The 22,397-nt window shown below is 38.4% G+C and overlaps 4 protein-coding genes across 4 annotated transcripts; 2 read left to right on the forward strand and 2 right to left on the reverse strand.

Annotated features, from left to right (window-relative positions):
- Positions 1 to 275: 275 nt before the first annotated feature.
- LOC101303345 lies at positions 276 to 5,101 on the forward strand. The gene is made up of 16 exons (XM_004303968.1): positions 276 to 405; positions 709 to 933; positions 1,035 to 1,120; positions 1,265 to 1,325; positions 1,404 to 1,590; positions 1,754 to 1,911; positions 2,000 to 2,068; positions 2,170 to 2,228; positions 2,480 to 2,516; positions 2,778 to 2,849; positions 3,005 to 3,152; positions 3,242 to 3,337; positions 3,624 to 3,694; positions 4,263 to 4,378; positions 4,541 to 4,586; positions 4,672 to 5,101. Exons 2-16 carry the CDS (start codon positions 766 to 768, stop codon positions 4,837 to 4,839), a joined length of 1,542 nt encoding a protein of 513 aa, XP_004304016.1. The 5' UTR covers positions 276 to 405; positions 709 to 765; the 3' UTR covers positions 4,840 to 5,101.
- An 831-nt stretch (positions 5,102 to 5,932) lies between these two features.
- On the forward strand, positions 5,933 to 8,879 carry LOC101303628 (F-box protein SKIP14-like). The gene is made up of 2 exons (XM_004303969.1): positions 5,933 to 6,994; positions 7,542 to 8,879. The coding sequence occupies exons 1-2, from the start codon at positions 6,083 to 6,085 to the stop codon at positions 8,094 to 8,096; spliced, it is 1,467 nt and encodes a 488-aa protein (XP_004304017.1). The 5' UTR covers positions 5,933 to 6,082; the 3' UTR covers positions 8,097 to 8,879.
- Positions 8,880 to 13,022: 4,143 nt separating this feature from the next.
- LOC101300273 (disease resistance protein At4g27190-like) lies at positions 13,023 to 16,896 on the reverse strand. Its single transcript, XM_004305888.1, has 4 exons — positions 16,752 to 16,896; positions 15,288 to 16,458; positions 14,657 to 14,976; positions 13,023 to 13,217 (listed from the first exon to the last, which is right to left on the reverse strand). Exons 2-4 carry the CDS (start codon positions 16,444 to 16,446, stop codon positions 13,023 to 13,025), a joined length of 1,674 nt encoding a protein of 557 aa, XP_004305936.1. The 5' UTR covers positions 16,447 to 16,458; positions 16,752 to 16,896.
- Positions 16,897 to 17,113: 217 nt separating this feature from the next.
- Positions 17,114 to 22,001, reverse strand: LOC101303920 (polyadenylate-binding protein 2-like). Its single transcript, XM_004303970.1, has 9 exons — positions 21,357 to 22,001; positions 20,243 to 20,361; positions 19,497 to 20,153; positions 19,321 to 19,398; positions 18,917 to 19,006; positions 18,678 to 18,815; positions 18,259 to 18,432; positions 17,975 to 18,178; positions 17,114 to 17,757 (listed from the first exon to the last, which is right to left on the reverse strand). Exons 1-9 carry the CDS (start codon positions 21,604 to 21,606, stop codon positions 17,512 to 17,514), a joined length of 1,956 nt encoding a protein of 651 aa, XP_004304018.1. The 5' UTR covers positions 21,607 to 22,001; the 3' UTR covers positions 17,114 to 17,511.
- Between the last annotated feature and the right edge of the window lie 396 nt (positions 22,002 to 22,397).

The raw sequence follows: 22,397 nt of genomic DNA on the forward strand, positions 1-22,397 counted from the left end.
AAGGGGTCATATCTACAAATTACTCCCGACCTTAAAATGGTAGCTTACTCGACTACCATTTGATTGTAACCAAAAAAACAAAAAATACAAAGCAGGAACAAAGACAAAAGCTTTGGAGCACCGACAGATTACGAACACGGTGACGCAATAAAATATCACCAAAACGTCGTCGTCAAAGTAAGGCGGCTTCTTCTGTCTCTCTCTCTCTAAAAACTTAAGCTTTAAAAAACAAAGTTCCCAACTTCCACCAAACCCCTCCACCAGATTTCTCTCTCACTCTTCACATTTTTTCAAAGCTAGCTACTTCTGACTTCTCTTCTACCAGTCCCCACTCACTCTCTCTCTCTCTCTCTCATCACAATCTCAACTTCGCTCCCGAAATTCGATCGCGCTCTGCTCAATCCGGTTCGTTATTCTCTTTAACTCCTCGCTTTTGCATGCAATTCTTATTCGGATTCGATCGCGCGTTTCGCCACGCGACTCTCTCGATCTGTCCCGAATAATTCGCTCTAATTTCGATTTATTTCTGTTGATATAGTTAGAGTGGTAGTTGAATTTTTGGTGGTAGCTGGTGTTGTTGTAGGAGGAAAATAAAACTGAATTAATTTAGGTGATCAGTGGTGTTGGGAATAGTGATAGTTAGTCAATTTAGTTGAGTGATTACATATATAGAGGTAGTTGAGTGTGTAATTGACTTTGTGTTTATAGATCAGAAGGTGCGGCCTCTCTGATCGAGCTACGTAGTTGCGCAACAGCTCAGGAAGGATGGGATCAGGAGCATGGAAGATTGAGAAAAGAGACGATTTTAGAAGCGAAACTTTTAAAGAGGAGAATGTGCTTGAGAATGGGACTCTGTCGATTATCGTGCTTGGCGCGTCCGGTGATCTTGCCAAGAAGAAGACATTTCCTGCGCTGTTCCACCTTTTTAAGCAGGTCTGTTTGCTAATCTTGTTCTTTTGCCGTGTTTGTATGTGTTATATCATGAATTTTGGTTGAAATTTTAGTGACTTTGCTTTTTGTCGGTTGCACTTTAGGGGTTCCTGAATCCAAATGAAGTTCACATTTTCGGCTATGCAAGGACTAAGATTTCTGATGATGAGCTAAGAAGCCGCATACGTGGGTGAGGTTTCTTGCCTGCCTTTGTGCATTAGTTTCTCTCAAGTACGGCAGCTTCAGTGACTTCCGCTGTTCGAAATTTTATTTTTACTCTCTTTCACAGATGTTATATCAAATGATAGACTTTGATGATTGGTACTAACTGCAGATATCTTATCCAAGGAGCTTCCTCCAAGGACTTGGAAGAAGTAACCAAATTTTTGCAACTGGTTAGTGCCTTATGCTGGCGTCTTGTATAATTCCATCCATATTTAGATATTCAACTAGTTTGATGATTTTGTTTGTAGATCAAATACGTGAGTGGTTCTTATGATGGTGAGGAGGGTTTTCGGCAGCTTGACAAGGAAATTGCAGTTCACGAAGACTCCAAAAACAGTGCAGATGGATCGTCTCGCAGGCTCTTTTATCTCGCACTTCCTCCATCAGTATATCCATCTGTTTGTGGCATGATCAAGAACTATTGCATGAATAACTGTAAGCCTTTTCCAATTCTATCTAATGTAGTATTAATGTAGATATTTAGAATAAACTTTTTTGTTCCATTATTATTTTTTCTTTCTATACATCTCTTTTCTCCTTAAACTGTTCCGGAATGAAATCACTGTAGATTAACATATTGTTGATTACATTGATACAGCTGATCATGGTGGTTGGACTCGTATTGTTGTTGAAAAGCCTTTTGGAAAGGATTTGGAATCTGCAGAGAAACTCAGTAATCAGATTGGAGAATTGTTTGATGAATCACAAATTTACCGTATTGATCACTATTTGGGAAAGGAATTGGTGCAAAATTTGGTAATGTTATAATCTCTGTCTACATGCTTAGTTTCTGGTTATTGATAATCATGAAATCAGCTTATTTTATTCTTATGTAAATTTACAGTTGGTACTTCGTTTTGCAAATAGATTCTTTTTGCCCCTTTGGAACCGAGACAACATAGAGAATGTACAGGTGAGAATCCTTATGTGTTGTTGATTTGAGTGTTAGTAGAACATTGACAATGTATATTACTGGTGGTACTTTCAAACATTGACAATGTATTGTTTTCGCAGATTGTGTTCAGGGAGGATTTTGGAACTGAAGGTCGAGGTGGATATTTTGATGAATATGGGTATGCTTCATGAATGCTAATGTGTCAAGTTGTTCTTTGAAAAGTGTCCTGAACGAAAAATAATGGCTCCAGTTCCTAAATAATGCTTTATCAATAATTGTTTTCCAAGAAATCCTATTTCCTGATGGCTCTTCTGGAATAAATCTTGATGAATATTCCCTCTGTTGTAATGTTTCTGGTCTTTTTTTTTCTTTTTTTTTGAAATACATCTAAAAGTGTTGACTAATTGGTTGTGTTTTATTTCTACTCAGAATTATCCGCGATATTATCCAAAATCATCTATTGCAGGTAAGATCTTGATACAAGTTTGGCCATCTATTATAAAAATATAAAATAAATCATCATTACTTTTGAAAAACCAATTTAAAATCAGACTGAGCATCAATTATTTCACTTGTGGTCTTTTTGAGTCTCTCATATGCTTTAGTTAAGACTGAGCACCAAGTCTCTTATAAACTTGGTGGACCATATTTATCGTTGCAACATCTTTAAATTATGATGCATCAGATCTTTCACCAAACTCCATACCAATGTAATTTCCCTCTGCAGGTTCTTTGTTTGGTCGCCATGGAAAAGCCTGTTTCCCTTAAACCTGAGCATATCCGGGATGAGAAAGTGAAGGTGCGTGTTCCCAATTTATTTATTAGCTGGTTTACAAAAGGAAAATAATTAATCTGAAATGTGTTCTTCGTATATAACAGATGTTCTTTCATCATGTACTGTGAGTTCCAAAAGTTCCTTGTTGTACTTTTGATGATTAATAAATCAAAATGTAGGTTCTTCAATCGGTACTTCCAATTAACGACGATGAAGTTGTTCTTGGACAATATGATGGGTATACAGATGATCCAACTGTTCCTGACCACTCAAACACTCCCACTTTTTCAACTGTGGTTCTGCGTATACATAATGAAAGATGGGAAGGTATGGTACCCTGGAGAAAAAAAAAGTTTAAGTTTTATGGGCTATATTCCCTCTTTCTTTGTTCTCATTGTCAACACCGTCTTTTGCAGGTGTTCCATTCATACTAAAGGCTGGAAAGGCATTGAATTCAAGAAAGGCAGAAATAAGGGTTCAGTTTAAGGATGTTCCTGGTGACATATTCAGATGTAAGGCACTGGGCCTTTGCAACTCTGAGTAACTTAGTTTCAACATATTAGTCCATCAATTGCATACTAACATGTTGACAAATAACATAAAAATCAATTATATTTTCATACCCTTGCCAGTCTTCCTTTTTCTTGAAACTCTGGCATCAAAGCAGAATCATGAATGCCTGATATGAATCATTTCCGTAAAGGATATCGATAGTTAATACACTGTAGATCATTGTTTCAAGATGATTTATATAATATATTACTGTGGTTAGTTTTTGACTATTATCTGATTATTTAGGTAAAAAACAAGGGAGGAATGAGTTCGTAATACGCTTGCAACCTTCAGAAGCTATGTACATGAAACTTACGGTATGTGTTGACTATCGAGTGTATTAATAATATATTTGAGCTGATATCTCCGAATTCATGTGCATTTGTTGTTGAGCAGTTGTAGTAGTATGAGGAAAAACTTTACTGTTTTATAAATTTGAGTTGCAAATATCCTTGGTATTACAGAGAAACTTACATTCATGTCTACCTGTCCCTGTTTTAGAAATTGTTTCTATTGGAGTTGTCTGAGATCTTATTTGTATGCCAAATTGGAGAAGCCTCCCATTCTTCTATGAATGGAATCAATATTAGGTGCTTTGGGTCGCAATACCTAAATGCTTTATGCAACACTCTCACTACATTGTTCTCCTTTCTGTCATACTTAAAATCTGCATACATATAATGCAGTAGTGAAATTGCCGTTTCTTTTAGCTTTTGCACATATTGCCGCATCGAAGAATATATAATAGCTAGCGCTATAACTATGTGTTTGGTATACGATTAAGTTGCATATCACTCTAGAGAAAGTCTTGGCCATATTTTGAATTGCAGTTAGAGTCCCCAATCTTCTTCATGTTAACTTACTAAGTCAATTTCTATTATGCAGGTTAAGCAGCCTGGACTTGAGATGTCGACTGTCCAAAGTGAATTAGACTTGTCATATGGGCAACGTTATCAAGGGGTAGCAATCCCAGAGGCTTATGAACGCCTTATTCTTGACACGTATGGCCTCTGCCCTTTATGTAGTAGTATTGTATTTTTTTTTTTTTCAAAGCTATATAAATATCGAAATCCACTGAACTCATAGACCCAGTAAGTAGAGTTCAAATAACTGAGTGATAATTATTCTATCTTTTTATTGATAAATGTGAATTTGATTGACAGAATAAAAGGAGATCAACAACATTTTGTACGCAGAGATGAGTTGAAGGTAAACCAAATTGTTGATCGTACCCTTATTTTCTTGGCACAGTATCCATGCTCTATGTTGACTAATATGCTGTGTAAATCATCAGGCCGCCTGGGAAATCTTCACACCTCTTCTGCACAGAATTGACAACGGTGAGCTAAAGCCACTTCCATACAAACCAGGCAGTAGGGGTCCTGAAGCAGCAGATGCGCTGCTAGAGAAAGCTGGTTATGTACAAACACATGGCTATATATGGATCCCTCCCACCTTGTAGATGTGCTTCCCTGTTTGCTTCCCAGCTCGGGCTTACACGTGTCATAAATTTGTTGTTCTTTCAATTGCAAGCGTAATAAGCTCAAAATGCAGAATAAATAAAGAGTGCGGTATTGTGTGTAATAGATTTAGCCATCATGAGTAGTAAGGTGCTGCTTCTCTAATTCATCCCAGTTGGATGGAGCAGCATTTGCTTTGTTAGTTTGTTGTAACCTATGGAATAATTTTCACGTTAACTAATGGAAAATACCCATCTTCTTAGTAATTCCCGTACTCTAACCTTTCTTAATGATCAAATGCTGCCATTTGATGCCGTCTATCGCTAGGTATGAAAATATAACTCCTGAGTTTGAAGAGATGCATCACGTTGAATTTCAATATTATATGATGCTATTACGAATGAATTGTTCGTCAGTAATGACATCTCCTCAAATATCCACCAATGTTTTTGAGTTTTGATAGTCTAGGAAGCTCTTATGCCATTCTTCAAATAAGCTCATTATCATTATGTCTATTTTTTTTGTTTTTGGATTTTGCAAATAAAACTCTTAACAAAGAGGGAGAAGGTTATATATTTCTTTAAAGGTAAATCAGTGTAACTCCATATCTGGTTAGGAAATGAAAAATTTACCAAGTAGCAAGTCGAATCTCAAAAGGTTTCAATCTTGGGTGAAAAAATTAAAATTAAAAAAAGAAAAGAAAAAGAAATTGTATCTTATTGTTGAGGCAAGGTCCTTCTCGTGCAAGGTAAAGGCCAAAGAAGAAGCCAAAGGGAGAAGAAGACTTTCTCTCCACGCGTCTATTTCCCAACCTTCACTCTAATTTTAGAACCTCAAACTCTCTTTTTTCACCTTCCAAAATTCTCATTGCGCCTGGTTGGTTGGTTGATTTGGCTTTCCTCGCAAATTTCGGTATATATTTCTCCCCTCAATCCCCTTTTTATATTAGAATTAGAATTTCTTCTCTGTATTGGACACTGTTGCATTGATTCAATTCCACCCCAAGTTTGGATTTTCAAGACTTTAGAACAAATTCAGGGCTGCATTGATTCAATTCCACCCCAAAGTTTTGATTTTTATGCTTTTGGTACTTAGAAATATTGAGGGCTGCATTGAATTTGATTCAGTTTCACCCAAAGTTTGGATTTTTATGGTGTTTCTACTTTGAATTTGAGGGGATTTGTTGATTTTTTTGTTCTGGGTTTAGTTTGTTTTGATTCTTAGCTGTCTGTTAGGGGCTAAAGGATGGCTTTGAATCTGTCTAGGGGATCAGTTTTGCCTAAGTACTCTTCCCCAGAGCATAGTTTGTGTTCTGCTGTTAGGTGCTCTAATGGGTATGTGAGGGATCAATGTAAAGAGAAGAGCTTGGATGGTGATGCTTCGAGTTCGAATTCAGATTTGAAGAAGAATAATAGTCATTATAGTGAGCCTTGTGTTGATGATATTCTTGAGAGGTTGCCTGTTGATCCTTTTGGGATGGATATGAGGTCTACTTTTACGGCGATTAGTGGTTGGCTTGAGGATTTTGAGAAGGGGTGTGAGTCTTATGAGTTTGGGGTGGAAGAGCAGAAGAAGAAGAAGGTGGATGGTGGTGGGTTGTTTGCTGGTCTGAATTGGGTTTGGAATAGCGCTGTGATATTTCAGCCGGAGCTGGGTGAGGTGAAGTTTGATGGGATATCGATTCCATATGATAGCTTTGATGGGTTTGGGATCAATGATGGAGGTTTTGTATTGGACGACAATGTGGAGGAGTTTCTGGGTTTTGGCCATGTGGTGAACTTGAATGTTAGTTATGGAGCTCAGGAACTGCCGGTTGGAATTATGGAAAGGCCGGAATGTAGTATAAAGAATTTTGATAGTGAAGGAGGTGCTCCACATGATGCTATGTTTTATGCATTGGGTTATCTTGGCGTTCAGGATCTTCTTTCGGTTGAACGGGTCTGCAGGTCTTTGAATCATGCAGTCAAAAGCGACCCTCTTCTATGGAGGTGCATTAACATTGACTGGCCGTTGAATGAGAGGGTCACCGATGATGCTCTTGTAAATTTAACTAGCAGGGCTCAGGGTAATCTTCAAACCTTAAGTCTAGTGCATTGTGCATGGATCACCGATACTGGGCTGCATCACGTGTTTGACAGCAATCCAAGGCTGACAAAAGTAAGTACTTGAAACTTTGATCCTCTATGTTTGAGAATATTTCAGCTGTCTGTTTCTTTGTCTGATTATGGATTTGTATACTTGCTCCATTTTATTGGCATATTGAATGCAAAAGTGTAACATAGAGTTTGGTATAATGTTCTTCTATAATCGTTTCTTGCTCCACAAAGGACAAAGTTTGTATGTTAGTTTTTCTAACTTCTTCGTGCTCATATCTTCGTATTTCAAACTTCATATTTCTGTTTTCCCCTTGATTATGGTTAAACAAACCTTGTGTGTCTGCTTCTTATTAAAAAGACAATATCTCATGCACCATTTGTCATCAAAGCGAGGAACTATAGAACTTGTTAAAATTATTGTATCTGACGCACGTTTTGAAACAAACTTTTCTATCTTTTTCATTTTTTGTTTTTTGTGATTAGTCTTAATGTTTAAACTTAGTGCACCAGTCATGTCCTGTTTTTCATATTGAAATTTGTAGGCATTCGTTGTACCTTATTTATGTGGTTAACTAACTGAAGTTATTGTACTTTTCTTTTTTACGCAGTTGAGTATTCCAGGATGTATAAAAATAAGTGTCGAGAGCATCTTGTTAAACCTAAGGACCTTAAAATCTGCAGGCAAGCCTGGTATAAAGCACTTGAGAATTGGAGGTCTCTCTGGTATAACAGACAAGCAGTATGAAGAGTTAAAATGTTTGCTCAGTGCAGATAACCATATTCAGGTTAAAGCCCCAAAACCACGTTATTTTCATGGTGGGCTATCCTATCTCTCTTGTGATGATGATTGTGCCATCGACATTGAAGCATGCCCCAGGTGCCAGAGATTAAGTTTAGTTTATGATTGCCCAGCAGAGACTTGCCAAGGGAAACATCAGAAGGCTCAGATGTGCAGGGCTTGCATACTCTGCATAACTCGTTGTATTAGTTGTGGGTGCTGCCTCGGAGACTGTGATTATGTGGAGACGTTTTGCCTACAGTTGCTTTGTTTGGAATGTTTGGAAAACCTACTCAAATGTCAAGAGAGGCATGGAGAAAAAGGTGCTTCCAAATGTGCCATATTTTGTCAAGAGAGCAGGTATCAGTTTTGCCTTTTTGGCTAATGGGGAAAGAAGATGCTGCATATTGGTGTCCTGTTGGTTCTGGATTTGAATCTAGAAGGTTTGGCTGTTTGGAAAATGGGCAGAAGCTATCTATTGCATGCTTAGTTTCCTGAGGGATTTTTACCATGAAGAAATTGCACCAAGGAAAAGGAAAAAAAGAAAAAAAAAGAATTAAAAAAAATAAGAAAAAGACAGAACTACTGAGAGAAGTCTTGCCAATGGGGAAAGTGTAAATAAAAGAGGCAGTAGTACGGAGAAGTTTGCCTGAAAATGTTAGCTCATGCCCAAGTGGTTCCTGTCCTGGATAGTTGCCAAGGGGCAAAGAAGAGAATTATCTAGAAAATTTACGGATGGAAGTGGAGCAGTATGGTGAGTAACTGTCGATATTCATTGTCAGCGTCATCATCGGCAAAGTTGAGCAGGGTGCAGAAAGTTCTGGAAGAAGCAGTTGGCTCGTTGAAGGGCTGATCTGTTAAATTTCAAAGGATCTCCTTTTGCGGTTGCAGCTGATGCCCACATTTTTTGTCTTTGGGTTATATGTTGCTATTGTTCTTTCCGTTGCCTTCAAAGTTCAACTCATACTTGTGCAAATGAATAAGCATTCTTGGGCGGATAATGAATAACGCCGGTAATGGGCTATGAGCCTATGATGATAAATTGGTGCTTAGTTGATATACTTGAATGTAGAATTGAGACCTTTCATGTTTGTCTCCTGTTGATCGATTTAAGAGCAACTATAACTTATTTGTTATTCAGATGTCAATCAGATACAATCCCTCTCTTTAGATATCTTCTTTTGTAAGTTGTTTTGTTTTGTTTTGTTTTTTTTAAAGGTGAAATATTGCATGTTTTGAAGATATTAACAATGCTTTGTTAGCCCTAATTAAATATCACTTTTCATTAGGACTCCCTAAAGACGAGGAAATAATTATTCCTTAATTATTTCTATTAGGAAACATTGAGTACGTATTTGCCCATTCCTCGAGGAGGGAAGAATATTACGAGGAATGATTTGAAGGTATTAACAATGTGGTCAGGGGAGGGACTGTCGGGTAGCAATGTCATGCTGGTTGTCCGGGTCCTAACGGATTAGTCCTTAAGTTTAAGAAGCCTTTAGGATACTGCGATATTGAATCCAAAAAAAAAAACACAATATTTTTATTTTATTTTATTTTATGAGAAGCCCTAATGAGTTTATTAGGACTCCCTAAAGAAACGAGAAAATAATTGTTCCATATTGTTATTAGGAAACAAATTTCCCAATTGATTGAGTACGTTATTTCCCATTCCTAGAGGGTACAAGAATATTATCTATCATCTATAAATAGACTTCTATAGAGGAGGTCTATCTCAGCTCTTACACATACGATCCCTAATCAGAGTTAATAACTTAATATACTACGAGATATGTCTATCTCAGATTGGGCAGAACTGCCCGACGAGCTTTTGGATTCGATCCTACAGAGGTTGGAGTTGGTGTCGGATTACTTGAATTTCAGTCTTGTTTGTTGGTCATGGAATTACGCTGCCAAGAAGAGCACCGCCAAGAGTAAGATAATGTCATGTTATAATCGTCCTCCCATGCTGTTAATCTCTAGTTCTACCGAAAAGGGCGAGAATACGTTTCACGCGTACAACTTCATCAATGATAAAGTCCTTGATTTGCAATTAGAGATGCCGAATGTGCGATTTTGTGGATCTTCTAGAGGATGGTTGATATATGTTGAGGAAAACTTTGCGGTAACCTTAATAAATCCCTTCTTTAGGGTTAAGGGCATAAGAAAAAAGGAAAATTCGATCATTCACCTTCCTCCGTTGCGCAAAGAAGAGGGGAGGACAGAGTTTGAGCATTATGTACGCAGCGCAACAATTTCAGCTGATCCAATATTAAACGCGAATGATTGCTTTGTTGCTATTGTATTTGGTAACAAAAAATATTTGGCAGTCTTCAGACTCGGTCAGGACACAAAATGGACATATATTGATCAAAAGTGGGGCCATTTTGAAAATGTTGCAATTGTTCAAGAGACGTGCTATGCTCTTCGACGTCTTGATTACCATTTGTCTAGCAACAGACTTGTGTCTTTTGACGTTGCCACTAGCAATAGCTCTAAAGAGAAATTGAGAGATAATTTTTGCTTTGATATAGTACGTGTGGCGCCACCAGTTTGTCTTTTTTTTTTTTTTAACAGGTGGCGCTATTAGTTAAACAAGAGCGTCAACATCAAAGCAGGAAAGAGTATCTTGTCATGGATTCAACTAAGAGGAATTTTTTGATGGTTCGAAGGCACATTAATTACTCACAGACCTCTAGGTTTCGAAGTATTTGAACATGAAACTTGAAATTTTGAAGCATATGAATTAGATTTGCGATCGGAGAAATTCGATAAGTTAAGGTGGATAAAGAAAAACACCTTAGGCGATGTTGCAATCTTTTTAGGGGATAACTCTTCGGTATCCGTAGTTGCTTTATATTTTCCAAGATGTCAGCCAAATTGCATATATTTCAACCATGATTTCGTTAACGTAAAAACTAAAGTCGATGGATCTGGGATTCAAGATTTTGGCATATGTAACTTGGAAGATAAAAGGTTTCATGTTGGTGTGTATGATGTTCAAGATAAAAAGTCTTCACAGCTTTCTACATTGCTAAAGAAGACTAATAGATTACCAATATGGGTTGTGCCAACGTTTCAAATGTAAGCAACGCACTATTGAATTAATCTGCCAATTCTGGGCAAAGTAATATTTGTTCTCGATCAGAATTTGTTTCTTAATCTTATAACTTATATATTTAGTTTTTTTTTTTTTTTTTTTTTTTTTTTCATGCATGATTCATATCATAACGAAGGAAAAATCGAACTCTAGCACTATATATAGGTGCAACCATAAATTACTGTTTAATTGTTACTGAATCGACCATAGACCAATTCCCAATTTACATGGGAGTGTTGCATACCCTCATACTTCTCAACTTCTTGCTACTCTTACTCCGACTAAGAGATGTAAAATTTGATTGAATGTGATCAAAATTCCGCATTATGAAACTGTAAAATTAAGATTTTGATCAAATTACACATCACATCACAATAATACATTTCACAATAATGTAGTGATTATTGTGAACAACCAAAACTGTTGCCATTCCACCACATAGCCTAAATAACAACCAAATAGTGTCCATTAAATTGAATGGCAAATATAACATTATCTAAGTACCAAACCTCGTCCCCAGATATGGGCAGAATGAACACCACCTTCTACCCCAACCGCTATCCTTACTAAAACAAGCTTACCATAGCTTCTTGCTAAACTCAAATTTAATTATATCCTATGCTTTTTTTCATGCATGTTTCACTTTAAAGTTAAACTATCATGCTTTGTCTTTTGCGAAGTATAACTGAAGAATAATCTCTGAACTCCCTTCTTCGCATGCAATCGATTTCAGTAACCCTGAAAACTCTAGTAAGAGCATCTCCAACAGCTTCTCCATAATTTCTCTATTATAGAGAAGCAAAAGTTAATGCTCCAAGCAATTTTTATTCTACAACTCCAACAGATTCTCTATTTTGGAGATTTCAAGATGATTCCCCAAATCCTTATATAAAATTTGGAGAATGCTGCAGATTTGGGGAATTTGGATTTCTCTTTTATCACATTCCCTATTTTGGAGAAAGTTTTAGAGAATCTGTTAGAGCAAAACACCCAAAATCTTCTCTAAATTGGAGAATTTCAAAAATTTAGAGAAGCTGTTGGAGATGCTCTAAGGCTACCTTGTAGCGTTGTTTCGTTTCACTCTCTTGCCCTTACTGTACAAGTAAAAACGAAGTAGAGTTGCATCATTTGGTCTCCTACTTGACTGCTAATACTTTAGTAGTGAGGGTCCAAATGTTTAAATTTTTATAAAGACGAAATAAATTCATAGTAAATGCTCAAGACTCCATACATGTTTTTCGAAAGTTTCACAAAAGCAAGCTCTCAAGTTCCTAAATGTCTCATTTGTTATAGGGTAAAAAATACGAATGGTATCTCACATTTGAGCTATTAGTAACTTTGGTATCCGACCACTGAAGTTCATACTCTTATATAACATAAGTACCTAAAACCCATTTGACCGTTAAGTTGACTAACACCTGTTAGAATTTGAATGGTATTCTCGTCATAGTCCCTCCATCAGTCCACCCCAACCCAGCTCTATCTCGCTGGGTTCTCAAATTTTCTCACTTAGCTACAGATCTTGAAGGAACTTGATGTAGAGGGAAGTGGTATCAGGAACTTCCATTCTCCATGTTTCGTTCTTGGAATCTTCATCCATCATTATCATGGATGTAAAGAAATGGGGGCACGGCCGGGGCACCCCTTCTCATCATGGCCATCATCGATCCAAACATATTTTTGGGAACTTTGTTATGGTTTGCTTCAAGCTGGTTCAAACAATTCCATTTCACGAAATTGTGGAAAATCATGCTCTCTGTCTCGACCCAATATAGTCTCGTCTCCGGTCTCTGATCTCGTACTCGATCTCGAAACAAGCCAAAATCAAGAACAGCAATTCATCTGCCCCAACTCAGAATGAAGCCTTAGAGTTGTTTTACTTTATTCATTTCCTTTCTTCGCTTTTGCTTTGAGAGTTAGGGCTCCTACCCTAACAAGTTCTTGCCCAATTATGTAGGAAAAAGGAAAAAAAAAAATTTAGAGAACAAGAACAATGCAAGGACGGAAATATCCCTAAAAATTTATCGTCTGACAGACGCCATGATGGCAAAATGAGTTACAGGTACTAAAGTGAGATCAAGCTACATACTTGCGATACCAATGTAATATTTCAGAAAGTTCAGATATGAAAGTTGATAATGATTCAAATGTGAGATACCATTGTATTTTTTTTTCTCTTTGTTATAAAAGACCAAAAGATATTGAAGTCATTCAAGTGTTCTTATGCTTGGTGCTCTTGAGATGGGCCTCGAATCCATTTTTGTTTCCTGTGTAATCCTTGCCGCACGTGCCACATTTGAGTTCTTCAGGTTTCTTCACAGTCACCACCTTTTGAGTGCAGGTATCGTTCAAAAGATGGGATTCAAATTGGTACTCATCTCCAAACTGTTCTTCACATACTGTGCACTATAAAAAAAAATGAACAAAAAGTTAGTAATCAATATTGGTCATTTAAGATAATAACTCTTGTAAAAAACAACAATATAAACACATGCACTCTGAGGATGTTCCAGGATTGAGGGAGAGCTTGAAAAACAAAGTGGATGGTTATGACAAGGAGGATGCTTTGCCTCTGAGAAAGAGAGTTTCATTGACCAAAATGACTGATGCATCAATCTGGATCACTGGTCAAAGTGGGTCTATCTATGAGAGGTTCTGGAATGGGGTACAGTGGGTCATAGCCCCCCATGATTTACCAATATCTGGAGCTCATACAATCTCAGTCAGAAAATTCTTGCTCTATCTGAAGCAGGAATTCTCTATCAGGTACCAACACTACAACCCAACAGATCCTCACATATACCCTTTGTTGAATATGATCTAATCTTATTCAGCTTCCTGAAATCTATATCTTGTTATTGGTAATCTTCTTCATGCATGTTTACAAATTTTAATGAGGTTGGGAGGGGAATTAATCTTCAAGCATCAACTGGTAAGACATTTGATCAAAAATCTTCTCAAATACTGGTGATCATATTTATAGATGTTTTTGAAAACTCTAAAAAAAAAAAACAGATGCACTCACATAGTTTTTCTTCCGAAGGTCTTAGACTTGCAACCACCACCACCACCACCACGGACGTAACTACAGCAAAGGCTGTATGGGCTACAGCCCAACCGAAAATTGGGTCAAAACCTAGGTATATATATATCATAGCCCAGCCTAGCCCAATGAAAAAAAAAAAAATTTAATGTCTTATTTACCTGGGTACATATATTCTCGCCGCTTCTGTACTTCATCTCTAGATACCTTTTCAACTCAGCAACACAGAGAATATTGTTGCTATGAGGATTATATAATGATGACAATCCTTAACCTTAAAAATGCAATGAAGCCAAATTGGCTATCCAAGATTCTAATAGTTACTACTGCCATACCATATATGACATATCCACAACAAAGTTCTTGTGATTTCCTTGTTGATTCAACTGGGGACATGTTTTCCATCTCTGCATCGTTCTTGTGCTATCGGCTATATTCGCATCATTCTTGCTAGCATGTAGGTTATTCCAAGAATAGTTTCGTATTCTTTTGATTTCCTGCTTCAAAAGTCAAAACTGACCATATCCTTTATATATACATGCAGTCTTCTTAGCTTCTTTGCTTAATACAGATTTTCTATCCGCAATGTCTCTTAAACTCAGCTGTAGGCAGGCAACCTTTTGTCTCTTCATTTTCATCCACTTTCTTTCTCTCTCTGCTAATCCAACTTCATTTAGAATACTTCAAAAAATATTTTGTAAGTGTGCTGTGTGAAAATTAGCCCAACCCACTTTTGATTCCTGGTTCCGTCCCTGCTTCAACTCATGCAGACTTTCAAAAAAATCTGGAGTCTTGGACATACCAACTCTTGAGGAAGCTTCTGGATGTCATTTCTCATTAAACAGATTGCAGAGTGGCCTTCATATGCATTACTTGGCCAAACCGTTATTCGTGTCCAAGCTTTGACTAAAAATCCATCACCATATTCAGATGCTGCAATTGACATGGCCATATCCCGAATCACATAATGCATCCTCACGTGTTCACTATCTAAAAGCAAGCTGGAAGCTTTAAGATGATTGAACACCGAACGCGCTCTGCTTCTGGCTTCTTCAAATGAGGCAGCATCCCGAAACAACCCTTTCGCAAGTGCATACTTGATCAACTCTTTTGTTGAGATATCTGTTGGAAAGTCAAAGCTGCAATGTAAGGAAAATATTCAGCAAATCTGATCTATCTTCCCTATTAGGAATGAGTTCATATGTGTATATTTGTTTCCTGATATTGTTCATAATTATAGGATAGTTTCCTAGTTAGTTTCTATCGTTCATTGTATATGTAATCTCCTTTGTATCAATAAAATTCATTCTGCCAAGTTATCATCTTTTCTATTATCATCTTTTCAATATCATAGTCTTCTGGAAAGAGGCAACAAAGCAAGAAACATGATTTTGCATCCTCGCTTTTCAAGTAATCATAACTTAACTTTATACATCTGAGCACACGTCCGTCATCATCAAGAATTGCACGTTGGGAAACCTCTAATCGTCGAGCTGCTTCTTGCCATTCTTCTAGCTGGTCTTTATCTCCAAGTGCCCTTGCGACTGCTATTAATGCAACCGGGAGGCCACCACACCCTCTAGCCACTTGCTTTGCTACCTCATTGAAATTGATCGACTCAAAAGACCTGTTAGCATTCTTCACAAAAAAGTTCCAAGAATCATCTTCTGATAATCGGTTAAGTGGGATCATCACGTCACTCCGCATGGCACGGCATACGGGTAGTCTCCTTGTGGTGAGGATGACTATGGAACCACATTTTCCAAGCTCGTCAAGGCTAGGAATTCCTATGATAGACAGATCTATTGTCTCCCAAATATCATCCAAGATTATGAGCATCTTCTTTGCTCTGATAATCCTCTCCCTCAGTCTAGCTGCTCTTGCCATTTCTGTTGTTTCATGCAACTGCAAGGCCAGCATATCTTTGAGTTGGTCTTGAATTTGCACCACCACCGGGTTCTGAGAGAAAACAGCCATAATCATACGATCAAAGAGACCATCTTTACACACTAGTGCACCAACTTGTTTCACCAAAGTTGTTTTTCCAATGCCACCCATGCCGTAGACCCCAATGATTGTGACCTCATCTTTCTTCAGCGCGTTCATGACTCTATCCATGGCTTGTCTAGTTGCTTCAAATTCTTGGAACCCTTCAGTAAAGATTAAGTTCTGAACTTCAGGTGCTCGTCGAACTTGAAGGTTAACACTCTCAAATTTTGCCTCTTCTACCAGCTTGTTCAATGTTGTTGTCAGGTTTGATGCTTTCTTCCCCAAATTGTAACGCCATTTCAAATCCGGGCACCATCCTATACAGCACTTCTCCCCTGCTCTAGCTGCACCGTCTTCCACATATGTCATGGCCTTATCAGCATTTCTCAGCCATATCTGAACCTCGGGCTTGATATCTTCTCCACTCATTTGAGCAATATCCACAGATTGTTTATGACTATTAAGCATCGTCTCAAGATTCTGAACAGGATCGCCAAGAGACTGTAAGTTTCTCTTGTAATGAACCATGTAACTCATCCCACGTTTCACAGGACTCCACAGCCACTCACCAAGTTGCATTACTGGACCAATAATCTCCCACATCTTATAATTATCCTGAAAACACAAGCAAACGATGCAATGAAGAACGAAGCAAACGATGATGCAAAATCATCTGGGCGTAATGAAACTATGATTTAGCTAACATATATATATATATATATATATATATATATATATATATCTTTGAACAAGGGAACAAGGGAGCTTCATTACTTGGCTTTAGCCGATAGTTATGGAAAGAAGCTAGTAACAATATATTGGATCGATGATGCATGCAACTTACAAAAGAACTTCTGATTAATTAATGCTCTGAAAATGGAACCAAATATATGATTTTGTTGACTAACCTGGGAACAGCCAAGCAAGGAAGCTTGAATTCCTGAGCAGGTACAGCTTTGAGAATTTGGGGCACAAGTCTTAGCTTAGTTCAGCAAGTTGGGTTCTCTCAGAATAGGAAAGATCTATTACAGACAGAATTACAGAAGATGATTGCAGGATTTGCTACAATCATTGCTACAGTAACTCCTTTTAAATAGCATTATCAATTAGCTAATATTCTAATCGTGCTGTCTTTTTTTTATTTTTTTATTTTATTGGTTACAAGGTATCGTGCTGTCTCTTTTGTCATATGAATTTAACGAGAAGATGAAAAAAAAAATTGCAAATAATGCAAAACGTGCGAGGTTGAGACTCGAAATCAACACTACTTGGAAATATTGATACCCAACTACTGAAGAATTCAAATACTGAAGAATTCAAATATTGATACCCCGACAATATGCAACAACAAAGACAGTATTATGAAGAGGACCGGTGAATCTAAATTGATTCGGACAAGGTAATGTCCCAATTGCAATTTAGCTTCAAAACAATACCATCCTTTGGGCCAAAAGAATATAAGGAAAGCAACAGATGTGCATAGAAGTATTTATGCATAAACGTCACAATCTCAAAATAAACTTCAAAAGCTCACAGATCAGACCAAAACCAAACCAGCGTCTACCTAACTTGAGATACTTGCTGTTCACTGTATCAAAACCCATCCACACCTAAAATAGAACAAGTCCTCTCCGTTATCAAAGACAACACACGCCGGCAATTAAACTCTCAAGAAACAAGATTATCATTGAGCGACATTGAGGCTAGTTGATCAGCTGCACCGCCAGCTTGCTGCTGCTGAGCAACATTCCTCAGAACCTCCATAGCTTCAGCTACCTTTGCTTTCAAAGCTTCAGGTGACTCGAGCAAATGCAGAACCTCAGTCTGATCCATCTCAAGAAGCATGCCAGTAACCTTAGCTGCATTGTCAGGTTCCAGCTGGTCCACCAGCGGGTAAAGACTCTCCCCGAGCATCTAAAAATTTTCACACAGCAGACAATGAGATAACACAGAGTCCAATTATATTGTCAATAACAGCAGCAGTCATCATTAGCTGGTACTTTTTGTCACAAGCAGCACAAAAACAAAGCCACAATGCTAAGGGCGTACCACCAAAGTCCCAACTTTCAGCATTAGACTTCTATAACTCATCGAGTACTAGACAATTGACATGGACCAACAGATTACTTACCGTCCTTTGCTGCTCTGGTGTAGCATTTGCAAGGGCACTAGCCAAAGTCCCAATTGGAAGAGGCTGAGACAGTGCTGGATCACGCAATGGCATGCCAGACAGATCATATGGAACAGAATACATGCCTCCACCAACACCAGGCATTGGACCATCAGGCATAGGGCGCGCTGACGGGTAACGGTAGACACGCCCTCTTGGAAGCATCTGTAATTATGAAGCCACTAAGTCAAACAATCTAAGTGCATGCATACAACACATAAAAGGGGAAGAGAGACAACTCTAACCGGCGATTGCATTAATGGAACTGGTTGCTGGTTTTGCTGCGCAGGGCCTGTACGTCTTCCACCAGGACGCTGCCCTTGTTGCCCCTGCTGAACCATTGGCACAAAGAAGTTTGGCATGGGAGCACCACCAGGTCTCATACCCGGAACCAGCTGCTGTTGATATCCAAATCCAGGCTACAAAGAAAAGAAATAAAGCCAGAATGAACAACACCCCCACGAATGAAACAGAAAACAAGTCGGACATGTTTATTAAAAGGCAGGACTATAAGCTTAATATAGAATTGTTAAGAAATTTTCAATCACTGGTTACAAATTCCGAAAAGATGAAGCAAAATACTTACTACTGCTACAGTCTGTAAATCAGTAAGACACTAAATGAAGACGAGACTGAACATTAGAAAGATAAAATAACTAGTTACCTGGGAGGGAATGATAGCGGGTGGGGCCTGACCATAGAATATTTGCTGTCCAATACCCGGACCACCAGGAGGGTACATTGGCATACGAGGAGCGACTGAAGGTGTCATTGCAACTGGCCGCATTTGAGAAAACTGAGCCTGTGAAGGTGGCAAATATGCATAAAACTTTAAAAAGACTGATGAATCATTGAACGCGCAATGATGAAACAAAAATAGTGACACGAGAAGAACCAACATACCTGGAGTCTCGCTCTTCTATCTTCTTTTCGTTGCGCAAGTGCAACATAGAGAGGTTTGCTTACAATCATTTTTCCATTCATCTCCGCAAGCTACCAAACAAAAAGAAAAACATAAATCTTTGTACGTTACATGACCACTAACATATATGAACATCCACAAGTCCTACCAAAAGTTTGGCCTATGCAGCAACAAATGTTTTTAAAACCATTTTATATACATTACATGAACACTAACATATTTGAACATCCTCAAATCCTGTCAAAAGTTTAGCCTGTACAGCAACAAATGTTTTAAAAACCATTTCATATAATTGTTCACAAGGGGTAACACTTTTCTTTAAAAAAAGCTTAGCATTGGGAGCGTCAAAGGACACTTCAATAACTCGTATACAAAATTGACTTACAGCTCTGTTTGCTTCTTCAGGAGTTGAGAATGCAACAAAACCAGAACCCCTACTTACTCCGCTGGGGTCTCGCATGACCTGCTCATGTTCAAGAAGAGAAGTTTTTATGAGGCCAATACTTTTCAGATAATTTAGAATAGTTGTGACAGATGATTTGCAATGAGACTCCTACATACCTTACACGAGGTAATTGTGCCAAATGGAGTGAAGAGCTCCCTAAGTTTGTCATCAACTATGCTATCATCTAAGTTTTTAACATACAAGTTTGCTCCTTGATATTTGTCTGCTGCCTCTTTCATGCTCTGTTCAAATCGAAGTTTCAGTTCATTTTCCCTTTCAGACTTCTTCTGGGCCTTCCCAACATACCACTCCTTATCCTCAAATTTCTTTCCATTCAGAGCCTCAACAGCTCTGGCAGCATCATCTGGATTATCAAAGTTGACAAATCCAAAGCACTTGGATTTTCCTTCTTGATCTCTCATGATCACTACACTAGTGATTGGTCCAAATTCACCAAAAATTTTGGTAAAATCATCCTCAGTAGTCGATTCTGATATATTCTTAACATAAACATTCTGGAATTTGGACTTGTCAGCAACCCCATCCCTTTCCTGCTTGCGAAGGAATGGTCCTACAAAAACTTGCTTGTCATTTATAAGCATACCATTCAACTTAGCAATAGCTTTTTGGGCAGCTTCTTCATTATCAAATTGCACAAAGCCATAGCCCTTTGACTGGCCAGAGGAGTCCACCGCCACCTTGCAAGAAAGAATGTTGCCGAACGAAGAAAATGTATCATGCAAGGCTTTATGATCAAGAGCTTTGTCCAAATTCTGCCAAATTGATACAACTAACAGTGTCAGCAAGGGATCTGATCAAATTCATGATGACAAATAAAAATATACAATATCTCAAAAAATACCTTAATAAATATATTTCCAGCCCCACTTTTACGAATACTAGGATCACGGTGAGAGTACATGATCCTAATGGGCCTTCCATTTATAGGAGTGAAGTTCAACACATCCAATGCCCTAGCAGCTGTGACAAATATCAACAAGAAAAGTGAGTAGGACTGAAGAAAAAAAATACTCGCTCTCTTTTTATCAGCGCTCCCTCTGTCTTCTTATTTGGTTTATTTGATAGAAAAGATATATCACAGATCATTGGATAATATAACGATTATAAGAAAACCAAGGCACGACCTCAAAATAATAGGGGGAATAGCACATTGCTTTTCAAGAAACAGCAAGTATAAACAATTCAGGAGAAAAAAAAATAGTATTTACTTTTCAAGATACATATCAAGAACCTTATGAACAGCAAGCATTTACTTTTCAGAAAACAACTTTCAATTTTAATCCATGCAGAATGGCAGCATTTAGATGATGGAGAAGAAAAAAAAAATTAAACTTTTTGATTTAAAAAAGAGGACCCCGACAAATCTTCCAATCTTGACATTTCAATAGGGAAAAAAAGATAATCCCATCTAAGATCTATAACAAAAGCTTCTTGATCATTGAAAACCCAAGTTCACAAAGTCTAAAATGTCCAGAAAACATAACTATTCAAACTAGTAAGAACTCGTACTGTGACCCTCACATAATAGCCCGAATGTAAACATACCAATTCACTATAGTCCTCCCTCAGACCACAGCGTAATAAACATACTGACAACCACAAATGTGCTATTATCCTATCAAACCATCGTAAAAGAAAAGCAAACTCACTCTAAAATTTGGTTTCCCCATCCCTCACACAAATCTCTGTTCCCAAAATGCTCAAAGTCTAAACCTTTCAACACACAACACTAACTGCGCAATCCACCCCCTCGCCACAAAGAATGTTACTTGCACACGAAAATCACAATACTAAGCTGAGTTCACTCCTATCCTGTAAAACATAATCTTCCCCTAATCCACTTATACTGAATCTAAAACACTGATCATCCAAATAGTCTCCTAAACTCAAACCAATCCAGTAATAAACATATAACAAATGCTTCGAAATTCAAACTGAATCAACAAACGACATACCGTCCTGAGGGTTGGCATAATTGACATAGCCATAACCAAGCGACCTCCGGGTGGACAAGTCCCTGCAAACCCTAACCGACACCACCTGACCCAGCTGATTGAACAAGTCATACAGCTGCGAATCCGTAATGTTCTGGTCCAGATCCCCAACGTAAAGCGACGTCGTCACAAACTGGTTCGCCCCACCGCCGCCGTTAGCAGCCGCAGCCGCCGCCGCGGCGTTCGCGTTCTGAGCCTGAGCTTGCGCCATCTTCACCCAAAAACCCTAATTTTTTTTCTTTTTTTTGTTTAAAATAAATCTAAAAACAAAAACTTCTTCCCTCTCCTCGCTGTTATTTCACTACCGGAAAACCCGAAGGAAGAAAATAACTAACCGAAAAGCAAACACACTACTGACGCTCTCCAACTGCTCAGAGAAAAAACTGGAATTTTTTTATTTATTTTTTTTTGTTTTATGAAAGAGAGGAGAGGGAAGGGGGCGGAGGGATAAATAGCCGGAGATCCGACCGGTGGGGAAGGGGGGCGATGCCGCCGGTGAGTGGCGGCGCGTGGGTGATGAGAGAGAATGTGTTGATAGAGAGAGAGGGGGAGAGAATAGGGGAGATGATAGGTTTTTTTTTGCCGAGGGCAGCGGAACTGCGCACTAAAGAAGTGAAATGAAGGCTGTGAGAAATTGATATAGGGAAAACCCTAGAGTGAATCTGGGCCGTTGATGGGGAGGTGGTGGGGCAGGGAGGAAAGGGGAGTGGAGGGTGAGGATGTGAGGGATAGGGGGTGTGAGGAACAACTGCGGGTAACGGTAGATTTTCTAGATAAGGTAAGGTTTTTTTCTTTTTTGGTTACAACGAGGCAAGGGGGGTTGGTATGAGGGCCCCTGTGCGGGTTTGGGGACGCGCCAAGCGGCAATGGGACCGCGGTTTGTGCCGGTTTCAGAAAATAAGGAGGTATTTTCCTACATAAAGGTCTACGCAATGAAGAAGTGCCAAATTCGACTTTGTTGGACAGGGTTTCTTTTTCGAAGTAAAGACATGTAATTTGATC

Source organism: Fragaria vesca, linkage group LG6 (assembly GCF_000184155.1).
Source record: "Fragaria vesca subsp. vesca linkage group LG6, FraVesHawaii_1.0, whole genome shotgun sequence".
Lineage (NCBI taxonomy): Eukaryota > Viridiplantae > Streptophyta > Magnoliopsida > Rosales > Rosaceae > Fragaria > Fragaria vesca.